This window comes from Epinephelus fuscoguttatus, linkage group LG22 (assembly GCF_011397635.1).
Source record: "Epinephelus fuscoguttatus linkage group LG22, E.fuscoguttatus.final_Chr_v1".
Classification (NCBI taxonomy): Eukaryota; Metazoa; Chordata; class Actinopteri; order Perciformes; family Serranidae; genus Epinephelus; species Epinephelus fuscoguttatus.
The window spans coordinates 28,122,512-28,142,848 of NC_064773.1; the positions used below are offsets into that span (position 1 = coordinate 28,122,512).

At 43.2% G+C, this 20,337-nt stretch overlaps 1 protein-coding gene across 9 annotated transcripts in view; it reads right to left on the reverse strand.

The window, feature by feature from the left end:
* The window catches only part of nav3 (neuron navigator 3), a 539,739-nt gene that overhangs the window by 221,364 nt on the left and 298,038 nt on the right, over nucleotides 1–20,337 (reverse strand). For 4 of the 9 annotated variants that reach the window (XM_049566142.1, XM_049566149.1, XM_049566141.1 and 1 more), the window contains exon 1: nucleotides 11,144–11,629. The exons of 2 other annotated variants lie outside the window; for them this stretch is intronic. In XM_049566142.1, coding sequence (XP_049422099.1) covers nucleotides 11,144–11,404 — 261 coding nt within the window. In that variant the 5' untranslated portion in view covers nucleotides 11,405–11,629. Of the gene's footprint in view, nucleotides 1–11,143; nucleotides 11,631–20,337 lie in introns of those variants that run through there. 3 more of the 9 variants (XM_049566146.1, XM_049566140.1, XM_049566138.1) reach the window with 1 other exon arrangement.

Consider the following 20,337-nt stretch of genomic DNA (forward strand, 5'->3'; position numbering starts at 1 on the left):
TGCTTCTGACTAAATTTAACACCTGTAGCAAATGACAGGACCATCACTAAAACAATGTAAATCCACTGCAAGGGTCAGGGGCTTGATCCAACTGTTACCACCAACCAAACAAACATGCACATATGCTACCTTCAATGCGATTTGAGTAAAAGTTCCATCAAATGCACACATGAAAATCCCACACTGAACGCTGCTGCTCAGAGTAAACATACAGAAATATATGAGAAAGAGTAACGATTTCCATTTGGCATTTTATTGGCCCTTACATAAGCCTCGCAGAGACAAAATGCAGAAAATAAGAAAAACCGACATGTCTGGATTGAAAAAAAAAGGGGGGGAAAAATAATGAGAACATAGATGCTGGTTGTGGGTAATGATGAGTCTAAATGTGAGGGCTAACCGCTCCAAAAAAACATGTGTGCTCACTCTGTTAAGCGCCCTGTAAAAGCTCATGCCAAGGGAGGGTACAGCAATGAACCACCACCCAGTATCCCACCAGAGCGAGCTTTTCATCCAGCCATCTGTGTCTGAGGGCTGGTTTGTGTTTTCTATTTATTTATCAAAAACATCCAACAGTCAACCCTTAAATGTAACCTATGGTTAGATGATTGATGCTGTTTTTTGGCGGCACTCTGTTTCGTATTCAGACTGTTACAAACATTCACACCTGGGAGCTACCAACTGAAACCGCTGTTTTTTTAAACTGATGAGCTCTACTGGAGCAACTGGAGATGAAATTTGCACTGGAGTGTCAGATTTTTCCAGCATGGCCTAGGTTTTGAACTAGCAAGCATATGAATATGTCCAAGTGGATGCCATCCCCATAAATACACGAGTGATGGAGTGCTACATGAAGACGAAATTTTCTGCCAAACTTTGTACAGTTTTTGTCGTTTCACATGACAGATTTCTGATTTCAGATATTTGGTTTTTTTTTCTTTTTTTCTCTAAGCTGTCACCGGTTTAAAATAGACAGGGCTTAGTTGGAAAAGGGTGATGTCACATAATTCTGTGCATCAGTCAGGACTTAGGATTTAAGGGGTTAGCTGGGATTCACCAAAGTCACACAATAACAAACTAACTAACTGATTGAGGCAGCGGTAGACCAGTAATTCCCATGTTCTGTGGGGTAAAATTACTGTTTTTGTCAAGGAAGTCTGGTGGCAGTACACTGCTTGGCTTCAGTGACAGTACTTCCCGCTTCTCCAAACTGGGAGTTTTCTGACGGCAATCTACTGCAGGTACAACTGACAACAGCACATCATTCAAAACCCTAAGCTATTCCTTTAATAAGTCTATTTTTCTGAACTTCAGCTTGGTTTGCAACTTATTTAGTTGTCTTTGCTACTCTAAATTTGACTGAACCGACTGAGTGCAGGAAACGCTTAAAAGCATGAGGACATTAAATCTGCGTGGAAATCGGTTCTGCTCCTTCAGCCCATAAGTACACTATTAGCCCGTACATTTAAGTGCATATATCTGTCTAGTCACAGTTACTCTTTAAAACACCCCTCTTTTTCCAGGTGCCTCGGAAGTGCGTAGAAGTCATGTTGATAGTTAGTGATCTACTGCCGCTGCTGTGTAAGCCGTGAGTCAATACCACAGAGACCGCTCGCTTGACTCATAACATCAGCAATCATTCCCTGTGCATGCCTAAAAACAACACATTCACAGAGCGATGCCGCTTGTTAGCATGTGCTATGGGATATGTTTGGGTGTTTGCTCCCTGTCCATGCTTGGTCGGACACTTCTGACACCGGTTGTTATGGCTCTCCCAGATGTTCCCTTGCAGCTGCCTGGGTCACCATTAGACACGCTGCTGAGATAAAGATAAAAAGGTGAAAGGAGAGCTAGAGGAAAGGGTAAGGAAAGAGAAGAGAAGAGAAGAGAAGAGAAGAGAAGAGAAGAGAAGACAAGAGAAGAGTGACCTACTCGTTGAGCGGAGGAAAGGTTATCTGTGACAGCTGGAGAGACAGAACTGGGCCAGGTGTGTGTTAACTCTCTCCTACTGCTTTTCTCATTATGAATATCACAGAGGAAAGGATAGACAGAGAAAGAAGAGAGAGAAAGAAAGGTGGAGGAAAAAATGATAGGGGGAAAGGATGGGGGGAAAAAAAAGAAAATGACAAAGCGAGGGGGGGGGGGGGGGGGGTAAAGGTCAAAGGAAAATACCAGTAAGTGAGTTGGAGGGAGTGGAATGAGAGTAAGGCTCCAGCGAGGAGAGACAGAAAAAGGAGGCCAGGGAAGGACTCAGAGAGGAATGCTGGGAATGGGAGAGAGCAGAAAGACAGTGACAGGAGATGGAGTGGAAAAAAAGAAGTGCTGGGAAGATGTGAAAAGAAGGGATTGAGGGAGAATAAAGGACAGAGAGGGGAGAACGGTAAGAAAACACAGCAGACAGAGAGACCGCTGACAGACAGCTGAAGAGAGACAAATAGGGGAAATCTGAGGTGGAGGTAAAGATGATCTGCCACCGCTACACTCTCAAAACATCCTCTCTGTGTGCATGTGTCTCTTCCTAGTAACCCACAGTAACCTTATATGAGCATCAGGTGGGTGGAGTGTCCAGCATGTGGACAATTCCGACACAGTACAGTGCCAAAAGACTCTCGCCTTTAATAATACTTAATTGACAAAAGAGGGGAAAAAGCATTTAGCACTTGCCTTAAACTGATACTGACTTTTTTAGGTGGCAAAAATACATTTTGTTGCTGACTCTCCACAGCAGTAGATTGCTTAGCTCCCATGTCGACATCTACTGTAAGAAATATACTCTGGATAAGTGCCCCATACAACCCCACTTCAAAAAATCTGAACTATCCCTTTAGGAAGGTCCAGATTTGAACACTCTTCTCCATCTACAGTCACATAATGTTTCTTCAACATAAGCAACAGCATCAGATTAATGGGCATCACGTATAATATGTAAAAGAGTGTGTCACTATCTAACGCATGCCTCTTTTGTTTCTCCATGTTTGCGTTTCTTCTTTTATGGCATCAAACAACAAACAAGCAGACCATCCCTCTCTTGGATCATTTAGCAAGGCTACCTTTGAACTAGCAGAGAGCCTGGAGCAAGTGTGTGCGTGCATGTATGTGTATGTGCTACTAGTGCCAAACCAGCCTCTTCATGAGAGCATGGTAGCTTTCTTCCACACACATGCACGCTTCCCTGCATTCAATCAGCGCCATGATGCCTCGCAAAAACAGCGTTAGAAACATCAGAGAGAAAGCTCAGAATAAGATTAGACAATAACAGGGCGCTGGGAGGCTTTGTTCACTGTAATCTTACTTATTTGTTAAATTATGGAGCCTCGGGCCAGGGAGAGTGTTGGGAGACCTAAAAACCCAGGTGCAAGCTGCTGTGATGCAAGTGTATTTAAGCAAGGCACTGAATTTCTAACAGCTAAATCGGTAGCTTCATTTGAAATTCACCAGAAATGTGAGGTTAAAATCTTTCTTTCACTTAAAGAAGTGCCAAAATTTGCTAATTCATACCTCTAGTAAACAAGAATGAAGCCTCAGCCATCATGGGATTCTTCATGAGTTCTTACTTTAAATGTTTCACTGCTGTTCTCATGTACTTGAACTTGTTTTGCACCGAGTCTTATTTTTCTTGGTGTTTTGGAGCGAAGACACTATGACTGTACTTCCAGGGGAGGGTATTTTTAACCGGTGTGGCCGTACTGTAAACACCAGCCACTCTGTGTGTTCTCACTCCAAGATTTAAACACCACAGCCGACAACAGACTCCCCGCGGCACGGAAGGCAATGAAATACTGTGTGTGAGACAAAAAGCACAGGGAGAGGGAGGGAGAGAAAGAGCACTGGAAAGCACAATATTGTCTCAAATATTTTCCCAATTCCGACCCAGGGGTCATTAAGGAATCTCAGCAGTGTGGGGGGGATGCTGCAGAAGTGGACAGACTAATGCAAATAAAAGTGAGTGAATCACATTAGGGGTAGTTCTTCAGCTGCAACATATGTTAACCTAATCGTATTTTTCACTTTTCTTTAATTTGATAATCTTATGGTTCAAAAATCATGTGTTTGACCAAAAATCACTGCCATGTTTCCAACTTGGATCAGGCCAAGTGAGCTGGGGTGGACTCCCCTGTTAACACATTATTTCTGATTGGTTGAACAGACCACAGACTGTTGACCTCCATACTCCAAATGGTACCAAAGCTGCTAGGACAAACTTCTGCAGAGCTGAGCAGCAGCAAGGACATGACAAAAAGCTGCAGTAACATACTAGGCCTGCATCCTTTTGTTATGCGTGTCAGTGGTTTCGACCAAGGCAATTTACATGCCAACTCTCATGTTATTCTATACTTAAGTTCAAGAAGTTGTGGTTCCCTTTTCAAGAATGCAATTTAGAATCAATGAGAGCCTAACAACCACTCCAGTCCCATCACAGCGTGTTTTAAAAATCACTCCCTGACCTCGCTGGCTGGAAGAAGTACAAATATAGCAGCGCTGCGTCTCCTGCTCGTTAGTGTTCACACCTCCTTCACAACGACAACTTGTCTTCCAGATATGGAGTCCGGCACACGGCGAGTCAGACCACCCATGACTAGGACACGTTCAAACCCATCCTATCCAAACGCCACCCCTCCCACTGCTGGAACAAGTTGGCCCCCTCTCGCTTCCCTCTGTTCCTTCTGTTGTTTCAGCAGTGTCAGAGCCACTCGAGGGGGGAAGAGTGAGAGCTGAGCGAGAGCCAGGAAGAGAGAGCATGCTTTGACCACTGACGTGCTGGACAAAACCATAAATGCATCATTGCTGAAACTGTGGTTAAATGTGGTTCAAATTACTTGTAGACAAATTATCTAATTTTCCACAAGTTTTCTTTTAATATTCCTCCTTTACATCACTCCAAATGTTGAGGTCATAACAGATGCAAATGCCACTGTAATGGATCTAATAAATATAAATGCTGATTTTAAGTGACTGTGATGGCAGTATTAAGTGCAAATGTCCCTCATGCATATGAAAGCAGTCTTTTTAGTTTTATGCATTTGCACATGGATGGTATGATCAAGTCATGCAAGTCCATGTTTACTGTTATCATCTCATTCTAATTTTGTCATAATTACATATTGCATAATCTGAACTGCTGGGACAATGCCACACAAAATGAGCCTCTAAAAGGCTTGACTGCTTTACGGAGAGTTGCAATCATTCATATGTTGAATGCATGAAAACCTTGCATGCAGAACAAAAAAAAAACAAAAAACATCAGAATAAGTGTGAGAGCTATAAAAGACCAAAAAGAGAGAGAGAAAAGGACAGAAGAAACACACAGTGACAGGCCCACCCAGAGAAAGAGAAAAAGGGAAGCGGAGGTTTATTTACATTCTACTCACTCACTCAAACTCACTGGACCCCAACATCATTCCCTGAGGCACTCCACCTCACTTTCCTACTTTGAACCCACACATGGTGTTGCCTAGGGCGTTATCAGGCCAGAGCAGGAGATGCACCAAACAAGAAAAATATGCAGTAACAGACTCTGTGATTATTCTCCTCAATGTGCATACACACACACCCACACGGAAAGAGAATCAACAGGATGTTTTTTGTTCTCTGAGTAAGTGTGTCTGGCACTCGTCCGCACTTCCGGCAAACACTTGTGTACTTATTCTTGAGGAGCAACATTCCGGGATAACATTTCACTGACATCAGAAGCCAGCAAAAATAGCAGCCTGCGATGGTCACAGCTGGTGTATACAATGAGATAAAGACACATTCACCATGTAGAGAATGACTCCATTCTGTTGACACAAGAGACGGCATGGCAGGTTAGACCGACGGCAGAGAAAGATAACTTTAGAATCAGTTTACACTAGGTACTTCTGGTATTGTAAATACCCCATTTTTGCATTTATCCTGCACCCAATTATTTCTGAGAACCTAACTGAAGGCTTTACAGCTGTACAGCCATTGTATTTTTAACACAACTCTTGTTAAGAGACCTGTAAAAGTAAGGCACAACTTAAGTTTCCCAAACATTTTGCTTTTGTGGATGGAGCGAGTAAGTGCACAATAAAAAAAGGGACTATGTGGTGACACGAAGTGCTAAACTAATTGGTGTTTGGAAGCTGACCTGACCAAGTCTTCACCATACTGGGGAGCTTGATTCAGTAATTGGCTGTATTCTCAGGGACAAGACCAAAAAAGGTGGAGATTAAAAGAGAAGGCTCGTCACTGGGGTGTCATTATAGTGAATGTGGTGCTCAAATCAACTGCTGGAGAGCATCAAGGAGAGGAAGACATAACTTTAGATAAACCATAAGCTCCCATACAATTCTTCAAGGATGAATAACGACGAATCAAATAAACATCATTTGTTCCTCTGCCATACTGTAGATTTAATAAAAAAGTGCGATGCAATTTTCGGCTCCACCTCAAGACGAACTCCAAATTACCCCCTAAATAAGTCCCCAGGCTGTGTGATTTGGACAACTGCCAAAACTCTTGATGCACAAGATAATTCCCCATCAGTGGTGGTGGCGCTGACACTTCATTAAAGCGCGGTTGAGTCAGATAAGCTCTTCATTCCAACTCGTCATCCTGCAGTGCCAGAGGCAGTGACTGATTTGAAGTGTCAGTGGAGAGTACAACAGGAAGAGCAAATGTCTTGCCTTGTACTTGTCTCTATCATGCAGGGGCTGAATGAGAGACCTTGACAGCCCCAAATTAGAGATGGATTAAGACGGGAGGCCTCAGAAGAGCACAGGTGTTGCACAACACTACCAAAGAAACTCAAGGCTTATGCTGCCACCTGCCAATGTGTGTGTGAGAGCTGTGCAACATGAACATCAGTCATGAAAGTTAGTCAAACAAAACTTGAGCAAAGCAAAGTAATCAGCTGCATCACATTTAAAGTGATGTGATGCCATCAGGATGTCTATAGTAAAAATGCACTAGGATTACAATTAGCAATAATTATAACAACAGTTGTTACTTGAAAGCTGTGCAGCATATGCGAGTATTTGAGGAGGACCTATTATGGTCATTTTCAGGTTTCTACGAGAACATGTTTACATGCTTTAATAGTTAAAAAAAAAAAAAAAAACACTTTATTTTCCTCATAGTGTGCTGGAACATCTGTCAACAGTCTGCTCTGATTGGTCAGCCTATTTGAGTCTTCAGTATTTTGCTGTCTCTTCACTGTCACTGCACCAAAGAATAGCTGAACAAAGAAAAGCTGCACTTTTTATGTGAAAAATCCCCAGTTGAATGTTCCGGCAGAAATATGATCTGAAATCAGGGAGAAATTTACAACATTAGCAACCATGTGTACATGTTTCCCTGACACTAGCATGTAGCTACATGTACGTTAGCAGTGTGCTTGCAGCTGGGGAAGCAAATTTGAGAATCCGATAGCAAAGGAATGGCAGACGTGTCCATGCTGTCGTTCTTACCCTAACCCGAACCAATTCAACTCCTCTTGCCTAGACCTAACCAATCCAACCAACAAAGGCAATGAGTACTAGCCAATCATAGGGAGCGTAGGGCGGGTCATTCCTTCGTTATCCTAGGGTTCGCAAATTTGCGCTGGGAAATGACTAATGGAGAATAGCAGCACTTTCTACTTTGAAAAATCACCAATAAAAGCTTCTAAACACAACCAGACATGTTCAAGCAGGGATATGAAATTAAGGAAGAACTGACAACATCAGAAACCAAGATTATATCTTTCCCTGATGTTAGCATGCAGCTACATGTAAGTTAGCAGTGTACTGAGTGACTGAAATGGATAATAGCTGCACTTTTTACTGTGGGAAAAATTACCAATAAAAGCTTCTAAACATAACTAAAATATTTCAGCAGGAATATGACCTGAAATCAGGGAGATAGTACCAGCACTTAACCAAGTTTACATGTTTACCTGACGTTAACATGTAGCTGCATGTAGCAGTGTAGGGTACGTAACATAAACGCTTGCAGTAACGTGCCTGGAGCAGAAGACCATATAAGAAATCAATCACAATGTGATGTCATACTGTGGCCGTAAGTGGTAGAAAGATTACTTCTACAAAAGTTTACAAAATTATTTGAAACTTTGTCCACATTTAATATTATTATTTAATATTCATTGTAAAACTTATATTTGACAGAATATGAAAAGCTTAATAGGTTCCCTTTCCATCCTGCTGCTAGCCATACTTCATTTTTAATGGCCAGATCACGCAATATTAAAATACCCAACAACTGTGCTTTATGTTCTGTGGTGCCCTGCAGTATAACAACCCAGATTTTAATTTGTCAGCAAATTTGCTGTCATGTAATGTAACAAAAACCTGCGAACAGACAGAAACACACACAAAGACAGACATAACTTGTGGACACTCCCATGAAACTAGGTGCAGTTTATTATGGAGTAAATCTGAGGGATTATCTATCGCACAATACACACAAACTGTCTGAGATTAGCTGCAACTAATTCTGAATGCTGTCCAAAATTAACCTTGTCTGGGCAGCTTAATTGTGCCCTTTACACACTGTTAGACACCCTGATAGCACCATGCATCAGTTCCATGCGCATTCTGTAGCAGATGGAGCCTGAGTGCAGCAGTCACACATCTTCAACCATGGCTACATCTATTAAATGTGAAACCTCTCAATCCAAAACTGGTGTATGGCCTACCGTGTCAGACTGAACTGTGAATCGAATTCGTTTCAGCCGAGCTTGTCTTTCACTTGGACATGATTCTCTTGGACTTCCTCCTTGGCTTTGCTCAAAACAGCATCAAGCCTGCTGTCTTCTGCAAACACCACACCAAAGAAAAAACAAATCCCTTCTTCCGCTCTGCTTAGTGCTTAACCCTCTTATTTGTTTTGCTTGCTCTTGTGTCGTGTTCATTCTGCTGGCACAGGAATAATGTCCGGGTACCGCAATGCTGATTTGTGCACTTTCGGCTGCTTATAATTTAGGTAATGTAGGAGTTTCAATCTTTTTACACCACTTTGCTGACTGCATGTTGTTCTGCACGACGGCTATAATAAAAAAAACATAGAGGTAATAATAAATAAATGTGTCAGGGGTCAAACAGTCATCTGATTAAGCTCTTTATTGACCAGACAGGTGGAATTTTCCACTGCCATGATTTCAAACCTAAAATAAAACAATCGTTCCAACTTCGGCAAACACCACCCAGGTTAGGATGTATTCAACCTCGGGCGAACAAGCCAACACATGCTGACTATTGTATATACGGGGGGTTTGCATGTGCACAAACAAGCATGCAGTCATGCACTGCACACACACATAGTCCTACGCTTGATCCCGCTTGATGATAGGACTCCAAACTAAACAAGGAGTGTTGGTTAATGTGAAGGAGTAATGACAGCGTTTACTCCACCTTCTCTCCTCTGAAAGCCTGGAGAGTAAAGCTCTTAAGGGACTACACAACACAATCAGACAGACTAATTACCCCCTCCATACCACCCATTCCTCACCCACACCAACAGGCTGGGGCAGGCAAGAGTTCGGACTGCCTGTGAGCTTTCCAAGGACAGGGACTATAGTCCGTTGTTGTGCATTTCAGGCAATTTAGCTGATGCTCTATGCACCTAAATCTTGCAAGCCACCATTAAGAAGAGGGGCAAAGGTCAGCACCACAGCACTCTTCTGACATTTCTGTTACACAGAGGATAATGGAGTCCTAAATAAATTAAGAAAGGGACAAGTTGAACACAGGTTGAGGAGGGAAGTGTGGGGAAAGCCTGCATGAAGAATTTCATTTTCAGAATATGATGGGAGATAGATGCTGACACAAGTTAAATCGGCCTTCAGCATAATTTTCTTCAAACCCAGATTAAAAGAAAACTCTCTATTAGAGCCTTTTAATGGACCAAGCAGGAGACTTGTAAGAACCCAGTTGTGTTAACAAGCTGAAAGTCAAGCTGAAGTTGCCAGTTCAGCAGCAGGTTAATGATGAACCCCCCTTCCCACCCCATCCCTTGTAGTCATCCTGCAGGCGATTTGGACTCAGTCGCGGACACGCTGGGAGGATTTAGAGGTAAGGGAACGCTGACCCGTGCTTTGATGTCTCTGGCCCACATTTCCTTTGGGTCACGAGGAAAATCAGCAGCTTTGTTCAGTATCAAAAGTCCAAAAGCCAGAAAAAGAGTCAGGGTCAGGGAGTCTTTCTATTTTTTCTTTTTTTTTTGTGTGTGTGTTTTTGTCTATGTTGGGAAGTCTTGTAACGGTAGAAAAGAGAGGCGTAGGGGAAGAGGAGGAGGAGGAGGAATCAACTGGCCAAACAGGAAAGTTTCAGTTTGTGCTCTGACAGTTGTGGATGTGGGACGGGCTGAGGCGCTGCTGAAACTATTTGGCGGGGAGTTTTGAAAACTCCTTCCTTCTCAGGACGGAGGGACCCCGCCTTCCCTGCTGCAGCCTCAGAAAGTGAGCCAAACATTTCTGCAAAAAGGAAAGAACTTGGCACAGCCTGCGTTTAGTATGGGGAACCACTTAACAATGATCTCTGTGCATTTGTTTAACCTTCTGCAACATTTTGTCGCTGTTGCGGGTATTCAGAATATGCTCTGGGAGCAAGGGGGCAGTGCCGGTAATCTATCTGAAATATTACCCTACATGGGAGATGGAATGGGGAGAAAAGCAGGGAAAAAGAGCATATTCAGATTGTGCTCCCCTAATCTTTGAGGCTTCTCAGGTAGCAGCTGTTGTATTAGTTTTCCCTCACATAGAGGAGCAGACACGGTTCACTTCCCAGGTAGGGATCTCAATAGCCTTGACTAAAAACACACAATCAAAACCCCTAAACTCTCCTTGACTGTCACTAAAACACACACACACACACTGAATGGGCAGCAGGATGAGGTAATACACTGGCAGAGAAGCATTACTCATCTTTTTTCCCCTTTTAGTTGATGATCAAAAGCTAGCGACATCATCCCACCGTAGCACACATGACTCATCACCATGTGCCTGACCTCAGAGCGAGACAGACACCTGCTGAAACCAAGAAGGGAAAAACAGCATGCCAGACTCTAAGAGAAAAAGACACTGTTGGCTCTTTCATCCCTGACACCTGTGGAGTGTCACTATGCTCCCTGCACACACAGATGCACTAAACAGACACGCAGCATGACTCTGTCCATCCCCACTAACCTTGCAGATCTTGCTCTCCTCTGTCTCGGCTCTGGACTTCCCTTCAGGTGTCCTCTCCTGCTGGTACTCGGACTTGATTGACAGCTGGCAGGAGAGCCCCGGCGGGGCGCCCTCACCTGCCCTGAGCTCCTGCTGCCGGGCCATGTAGCCCTGCGAGGTGGCTGCCCTGACCGCGCTGGGGATGGGGAGAGCAGTATGCACTGGCTTGGAGCCCACGGCGGAAGGTTGCCTGAGCTTGGAGGCTACGCCAACCACCGGCATGGTACTTCCCAGGCACAAAAATAATAACACAGGAGTGGGAGAGGGGTCCGAAAAATGTACGCAGAGGAAAAGGAAACAGATCTGCAGTGATCCCTATTGATGTCTGGCACAGGAGAGGAAGGAAAAACTTAAAAAAAAAAAAAAAAAAAAAAAAAGTAAAGAAAAAGAAAAAAAAAACAGTTGCCTCTCAGACTGAGAGGAAAGCAACTGCGCTCATTCTGTAGCCTACAGCAAGCAGGACTCACAGAAACTGAGAATGCTTCTCCTTCCTCCTGTTGGCTCCCTCCTCCTTCTCCTCCCACAAGCAACACTCCTCCCTCCCCTTCCCTCACTCTCCCTCTCTCCCTCTCTCTCTCTCTCTCTGACAGAAGTGGACCACAAAGTCGGCCAAAACAGTTCAAGGGGGCGTGAACTCCAAAAAAAAAAAAAAAAAAAAACATGATTAGTGAAACCTGGTTGTGTGTGTGTGTGTGTGTGTGTGTGTGTTCAGTGCTCCCCAACACAACTGTCAAAACAGCTCTCTTTCTCTGTCCCTCTCTCTTGCTCTCTCTCTGCTCACACTAACACTGAACACTAGAAATAGACGTGCTGTGCTCTCTGTGTCTACATCTGGAGCTGCCCCTCCCTTTGATGAGAGAAATAGTGAAAATGTGAGAGGGGAAAAAGCCCTCAGAGTTATACAAAATAGAGAAATCTAAAAAAGACCATTTGAGGGTTGAAATGAGAAAAGGAAAATTCCAGTGTGAACAGCTGTTGGAGCTGTCTTTGTGAGGGAAAAAAAATCTAACTTAAAAAAACCACGACAACTTCCAATTAGGGACCAGACTGCAAGTTTTTGTTGCTCAACTGGTTTGTACCGCTGAGCGTGTTGTTGCAGTGACTGCACTTTGCCAGAGAGTCGGAGAGTATTTGATCCCTCTCATAGTAACTCATGCCTGGCCATGCTCACTTTTTCCCTTTATTCTCCCTGAATGGAAACAATGAATGAATCTTAAAAAAAAAAAAAAACCTTATCAAGTTGCAGAAATGAATCTAATTGTTTTTTTTTTGGTTTGTTTGTTTTTTTTAAATAATAACCTAGTAATATTATGCATGCATCCATTCTTCAGCATTTAAAATTCAGAATCAGGTGCCAGATGTCTTAAGATTCAACAGGAATGTAGCAGTAGTAGTTATATTCATTACACACTAATGGAGCCTGGAATCCTTGGAAGTAATGTAGAGGCCTCAGCACAGTAGGCTTTAAGCCAGGGCTGGCATGATATCAGATTCTCACTACACGGTCATCATGGCCAACAGAATTTAAATTTTGAATTTGAAAACACTCCCTCACTGGTGAGTTAGGGCATGTCCCAATACCCACACTTCCCCCAGAAATACCCGCTTGCACTTGGATGTGCGTGTTCACGTTTAGGCTAGTGGTGTCCCAAAACAGAACTGAGGTAGTGGAAGTGGTTTCCAACATTTAAAACCCACCCTAGATTCCAAGGGAGCCCCTACCCACACTTACAACGAGGTGGGAGATGAAATTTCCCAGAACACCTTGCGAAGTCAGCAACTTCGGCAAGTTTTGGAAAACAGTTTGTTACTGTACGATCAGAATGTAGGCTATACAAACAACAGATGGTCACTAGCGTAAACTCATCAGCAACACGGTTGAGCACAGTGTCAAAATATTTAAACAAATCGACTTACCCGAACAAAATCGATTAGAACTAGAAGACGTTGTAGGCGCCTCCTGTTTTCAGCATTTCTTCTCCGTTGATTCATCAGACAGAGAAGAATAAACATAGCACACGCCACAACACAAGCACTGGAGCCAACATTTTCAAACCTGAATGACTACAGCTATCTTGCCTCGCTACTACACATGACGTATGCCTGCACGTCGACCACGCCGATTTGCATGAACGGGTGTCTCATTTCTTAGGGAAAGATCTCTGATTCAATAGGCAGGATCTGAGCTTCTCTCAAAACTCTCTTTTTCATTCTCTACACAACTATCTGCAACACTTTTCAAGTGCACAGCTGACTGCAACACCATGAAAGTGATTCTCGGTATTCCCAGATATGATCTATTGCCTCTTGCTCCTCTCAATGATAGCCAGCTTTTTGTCACACCTTGTCGCCATGTGGAATAGGTATGAACACTTTTCTCTTAAGACACACTTGGATGACTTAGCATCCTGAAATATTTGTATTTGAGTCATATCGATTGGGAAATTTCTTTATAGAGTAAGAAGGCTTAATTCTCTGCAGTGCATTTAGAGAGCTGGCAGATGCTGACTAGCATTAAGCCAGTTTTCTCCATTAAAAATAGGACAGAAAATGCTTAATGATGCGTGGCTGTATTCATCTTTGACTAAACGAAATTAAACTGACAGAGTGCTGCCAATATGAATAAAGCACTCTTCAGAATTAAGTCCAAAGTTAATACATTATTAATGGTTGGTAAAAGTGTGTAAAAGATCTTGACTGAAGTAACCAAATCGGAAATGGTTGAGGCAGGAGGAAAACTACAGCAGAGTAGCTGCTGAAAGTGCCCACAAAATTGGCTTCGGGCTGCTTCTCTGTAACAAGGAACAGAGGCTGTATCAGTGTCCAGTGTAAATCACACTGGTGTGGACAGTAGGAGGCTGACAGCATCTCTCACAAACATGACAACCACAGCAACAAACAAAATAACTGTAAATTCTCTTTCAAATTGAATAACAAATTGGACATCCTGAATATGAAGTCTATTCAAGCCTTTTATTCTGATCGGTGAAGTTTGCAGCGTTAAATGTGTTGTTCTGTTCTGAGTTTGTGTTAAAGTTTGTTTTATTAATGCAGGACAGATACAAATCTGTGGGAGAGAATTTCTTCAAAGACTACAGCTTTGGGTACTATATGTATTCCATCAAATGTTTTGTTGTTTGGCGAGAGAAGGATGAGCCGCACTGCATTTGGACTGCATTAACTGGACACATTATGACATGTAGCAATATCTCCCCCCTTTTTTTCTAAGGACTTGCTGCTCTGTGTGAGACATAAAAGGGAGTGAAAGTTTTATATGGAAAGGCTCCATCTGGTTCAGTTTAGAGAGGCGAGGAGATGAGCTGGAATCAGATGGGGCACATTGCAGTGTCACGGCAAACCGGAACTTTTTAACACGGCACTGTCCAATAAAAAAAGCAGGGGGGAAGGGGGGAAGGAGGGAAACTAAACACAGGGCTTGTCTCACAAATGTGATCTTACCACAAAAATCACAACACCTAAAACGTATCTCCCTCCATCAGGCCTACAGGCTCCCTTTGTGTCCTGAGTCTGACTTGTACAAGAAGGTCAAGGTCAAATATTCCTTGTAGAAATCAGTTAAGTATGACATGATTACTTTACACACCACTGCTTCCTCTTCTACTCACTTTCATACTGCCTCAGTGCCTTTGACAGTCAATTGCCTTAATAGGGACGCTGCTTCCTCCGGCCCAGAATAGCACCAGCTACTCCAACATGTTTTTAATCATGCACCAGGGGCTATCATGACAGGCCTAAAACAACAGGATACCACGTGAATGAATGGCGCAAGTCCAAGCTCGACCTCTACTGCTGCTGCCTGCCGAGCTGCACGAATTTGAGCGCACTTGGCGGGCATCCAAGTCTGCCTGGAACTGTCGGGAAACCCGTCTCTGACGAGGTCCTGTCCCGGGGGTGCTGAGTCGAAACAAGCTTACACCAAACCTCAGAGAGATTTTAAGAAAACCTTTCACTTCCTCTTATTAAATTTAAACTTTTTGGGTTTAATCACCTTACGCTGCAAAATAAATGTCATGTGGGAATGAGAATGTCTCTGCTATCTGCAGGTAAAAAGGCCACTGCTGTAATACGGTGCTGAAAGTTCCTCGTTTAACAGCCACAAATTGCTCCAAAGTCAACATCGGCTAAGCAGATATCAGGTTCACTTCCATCCTCAAACATCGCCATGGGCAGGTCAGCACCCTTATGTTTGGCTACCGGGGCCGACCACTTCTCTAAAAATAGTGTAACGTCAACTGTGTCATGGTTGAAATGTGGAGAGAATGGAGTGAGGGTGAAGACTGGAATGGATATCGCTGGGAAGGAATTAAATGTTCACACTGTATGCTGAATGGCTCAACTTTTTATTTTCATCTTTGAGTGATATTTCAGGATATGTGGCAGCCAGACTGCAAAGCAATCAGTGAAGCTTTAGTCAAGACCACCTCTGTTGAGTCCAAGTCTATTCCAAGATTAGATGCTGTCAAATTTATAGAGTGAGTCTGAACAATTGGTCGCAACCAAGACAAGAAAAATACCACAGCAAACCAAACAGTAATCCCTATCAAATATAAAATAAATTACTATGAACAAAGATGTAGCCAGACATATTTGCAGCAACACAACCAATCCCTGCAACATCCAACTAACTGATATACAAAATTCTGAACATAATTAGCTCTATGCATCTGAAAGGTAAAGACAAAGACCATTTTTCAACAAGAGCTGAAGATAACTACTTGTTAAAATGCCTTCGTCTCATTCTGGCAAAGACATGAAAAAGAGTTCACCGCACCTAAATTTAAGCCCCGGTGACTATTCCTGTGTAGGCTGCCCAGCAAAGCTTCCCTAGTCTAGGTTTCCGGTAAAAAACCACCACTAAATATCTGGTTGAGAGGGAACACATTCCAGCTGAGGGAAGGCAGGAGGTGGAGGTGGAGGTGGAGGTAGCGGTCAAGGAGGGATGGATGAAAGCTGGAAGGCCGACACGCTTGCTAAGTGCTGCTCTCCACAGGCAGCTTCTGACACAGTAATTCAGCGCTGTGTGTAAATGGGTACACTAAGGCCTCCTTCAAAATAATAGTCTTATGTGTGCTTATAAGGGATAGTTCAGGGTTATGTGGGGTTGTAAAGGGAACTTATCTACTACAGTCAGTGTTTTACATACAGTAAATATCTGCTGGCACGCCTCCAGTATGGAGAAGTGGAAGGGATGCCAACACAGATGCTAAGGAATGCACCACTGTTGATTAAAGGGAAACAGCAAAATGTATTTTAGCTACCTAAAAAAAAGTCCTACCTAAACAAATCTATAACAGTTCAAGGGGAAGCTATAATGAGAGTATTTTCAGCACTTTACTGCCTGTTCTTACAGGAGAGCTGTTAATGGCTTCAGTTGCCCATCTATGCTCTTGTCAAAACCACCAAACTCCACTGACAAAAAACGTAAATTTGGCTTGCTGAACAGGGGCATGGATGGATTACTGAATGAGTCCAAAGTGCTGGCTCCTATGTACGTGAGGTGGTGGGGCCCTTTGTATTTGTGCCCCGTGCCCATTCACCCATGGACACAGTAGCTGCTGATCTACCACTGCCTCGCTCAGTTCATTTGTCTTATTGGGTGACTTTGGTGAATCCAAACTAACCTCTTGCTAAAGTTACACAATAACACAAATGAAATGAACTGATCAAGGCAGTGGTAAGCCAGCAGCTCCTGTGTTCAGCAATATTAAATTACTGTTTTTCTTAATGGAGTCTGGCACAGGGCACAGGGAAACGGAGATCTGTGTGGGTACAGGCGTAGCTGTGGCTCAAAGGTAGACCGGGTCGTCCACCAATGGAAAGATCGGCGGTACCATCCCGGGCTCCTTCAGTCTGCATGTCGAAGTATCCTTCAGCAAGATACTAAACCCCAAATTGCTCCCAATGGTTGTTCCATTGGTGTGTGAGTGTGTTAACACTGAGTAGCAGGTGGCACCTCGTATGGTAGTCTTGGCCACCAGTGTGTGGTGTGAATGGGTGAATGTGACTCATAGTGTCACTGAAGCCAATAAACTAACTGCTGTAAAAAGCGCTTTGAGTGGATGACTAGAAATGCTTTGATGACTATAAAGGCTTTGAGTGGATGACTAGAAAGGTGCCATACAAATGCAGGTCCATTCACCATTTATATGACATCCTAAAAAGAGAGGGGTGTACGCGGGGAGTACCACCAGTTGGTCCAGGAGCTTCGCCTCCATGATGGCCGTTTCCAGGCTTTTTTTTTTTTTTTTTTTTAGGATGACCCGGGGCAGTTTGAAAACCTGATGTCTATCGTTGGGCCGTATAGCTCTGGGTATCCAGCAACCACTACCCCCAGTTTCTCCTCCATTGTTTATTAACTGTTAACTTGTTGTCATGAGCACCACAGAAGGCCCACGTCTCAAATCATCTGACTGGACAATGGGAAAAAAGATGACAAGAGAGAGATGATGTGGGGTGCTTTTCTGCTCTTTGTTGAAGTTTTTTTCAGAGCTCTCTGGCAACAACACCAGACGCCTAGAGAGCAGAAGTATGAGGTGCATCGCAATGCAAAAAATACAAGCAAAAAGCTCCATTCTCATTAAAAACAATTACAAAAAGCCGTATGATCAGGGCCTAAAATATGTTTTGCTGCTGACCCAGTCCACAGCAGTGGATTGCTTAGCTTTTGTGTCAGCACTCTTGCCTGCTTCTCCAAACTGGGGGCGTGCCGACCGTATGTAATACACTGACTGAATAACAACCTCATACAACCCCACTTCAAAAGATCCAAATGATCCTTATAACCTAAAGCTTCTAACAGCAAGTGTTGTGCTAAAGTCTGTATCCCTCAAAATGCACCACTCTTAGTTGAGTCTGATACCATCTTTGTGATGTTCATGCCAGTGTTGTGGTTTGGATACTGATGGAAAACAAAACAGTCTAATAGCAGTTGAGTCAGAAAGAATAGCAGATATTTCTGGGATATGGAATCAATAATGTCATATGTTTATTATCTGTTCTAGGCAGTGGGTGGGTGGTTGGTAACCTGCACTGGTTGATGTGTGTGTGGTTTATATGAAAGATACTGCCCAGGGTCACATGACATCAGCGCTGAGGTTGTGCTGGCTGTGAAAACAAACACGCCCGGGGTGCTGGAGATAAGAGGGGTCAAACACCTTCTACCCTTCCAGCATGTGCACATACACACACACACACACACACACACAATCACACGTAGAGTATAAACACACACCCCCGGGAAGCTGGCGAGATAGTCACGCACCTGGACCTGTCAGCACTCTGAATGCTATCAGTCAACCGCACGTCAGACAACATGGAAAATAAAACAAACACACACTGGCGCTGGCACATGCACAACAAAGAGGTGCCTGAGCACAGGGAGGCATGTAGGGCGGCTCAGTGAACACAGGCATGTGCCATTAACATACATCAAGCATGACCTGCGGGGACATAAACATACATTCACTTTCATCTTCTCTCTGTCTCTCTGGTTCAGGATTCACAGATAGATTCCTGCTCCTCAGTCAACCTTTGGCTTCTCCGCGGTCAACCACCCACGCAAAAAAACATGCATTCATCCAGAAACATTCATGGGAAATCTCTCCTCATTTCCCACATCCTCTAGTTCACATTGCAGATGTTAATATTCAATTATTTGTTGTTTCTTTTGGTGGTAATCTAGGATGTAATTAACGTTATCAGTATGAAGTGACCCTGTGTGTTGGACAAATCTCACTCAGACAAAACTAAAAGTATGTGTTTGAACAGCACTTCATTTAATCATTTACATTCTGATGAGCATCCATATGGGTAACATGTATTTTCTTGTTTCTTGAACAGCTACTGGCAGGGATTGCTGTTTGACTGCGTTTATCTGTGTACTTCCAATATTGGCAACAAAACAAAAATACTCAAATTCTTTGCTCAAGTAAAACCACTAATGCCACAACAAAATAAGATTCCATTCAGAAGTTTACCAAAGTACTAAGCACTAGAAGTATGGTACAAGTATTTTGATATTGTACAAAGTCAAAGTATGTCATGGTGAGAAGATGGAAAATGAAAAGAGTGCAGATGTATTAGTTGGAAAATGCACCTCAAGAATCAAAAGTAAAACTCTTCATTCAGAAAAATGACTCCCATGATCATTCTTCTGGGTCTGTAAATTCACTGCTTCTTTTTTTTTTTTTTTTAAGATATTTTTGGGGGGCATTTTTAAGCCTTTAATTGATAGGACAGATGAGCATGAAGGGGGAGAGAGAGAGAGAGGGAGTGACATGCAGCAAGGGGCCACAGGCCAGAGCCGAACCCGGGCTGCTGCGGCAACAGCCCTGTACATGGGGCGCCTGCTCCACCACTAAGCCACCGACGCCCCAATTCACTGCTTCTAAGCAAAAGGCAGATCGTATTGTTATCTCGGAGCCTGACTGGGTAAAGCCTCTCTTCCTCCAGGCAGCTGCCTCCGTCTCACTCAGACTCACCCTGGGTCTAAGTCAGCAGCTTCCTGTACAGGAGAGCGCTCACTCTGCAGCTACCTCTGGATCAAAACATCCGCAAAAGCACAGTCCGGAGTAATTGACAAAGGAACAAAAAAACAAAACAAAACAAAAAAAAATGACGGCACAACTTGAAGAATAATTTTTCATCATTAATCAGTAGCTACTGCTGACAGATACATTAGAAGCGTAAAGTACATTATTTATAAAGTTATTTACTTGAACATTTGCTCATTAGGATATTTACTCTCAACTGTTGGTTTTGCAGCTGTAGACTACATTCACTTGTCCACATTAAACTCTCATTCACTCATTCACTTATATATGCATTTGGTCACTCCACACTGCATGCCTATATTTATTCACTTGTTCACCCATTCATTGTTTATTCACTTGCTTCATTCCAACTCATCCATTCACTTATTTTTAACTGCTTTAAATCTCCCATTCATTAACTTATTAATATATGCATTGTTTCACTGAGCAATTCCCTAATTAATTCACCTAATTAGTCATCCATTCATCCACGCTCCATTGAATACTCATTTCAATTCAATAATTCACTTTTCACATTTGGTAGTTGAACGTACCCCCACCTCCACCATACACTTTCCAACTCCTACATTCCGTTACTCTCCC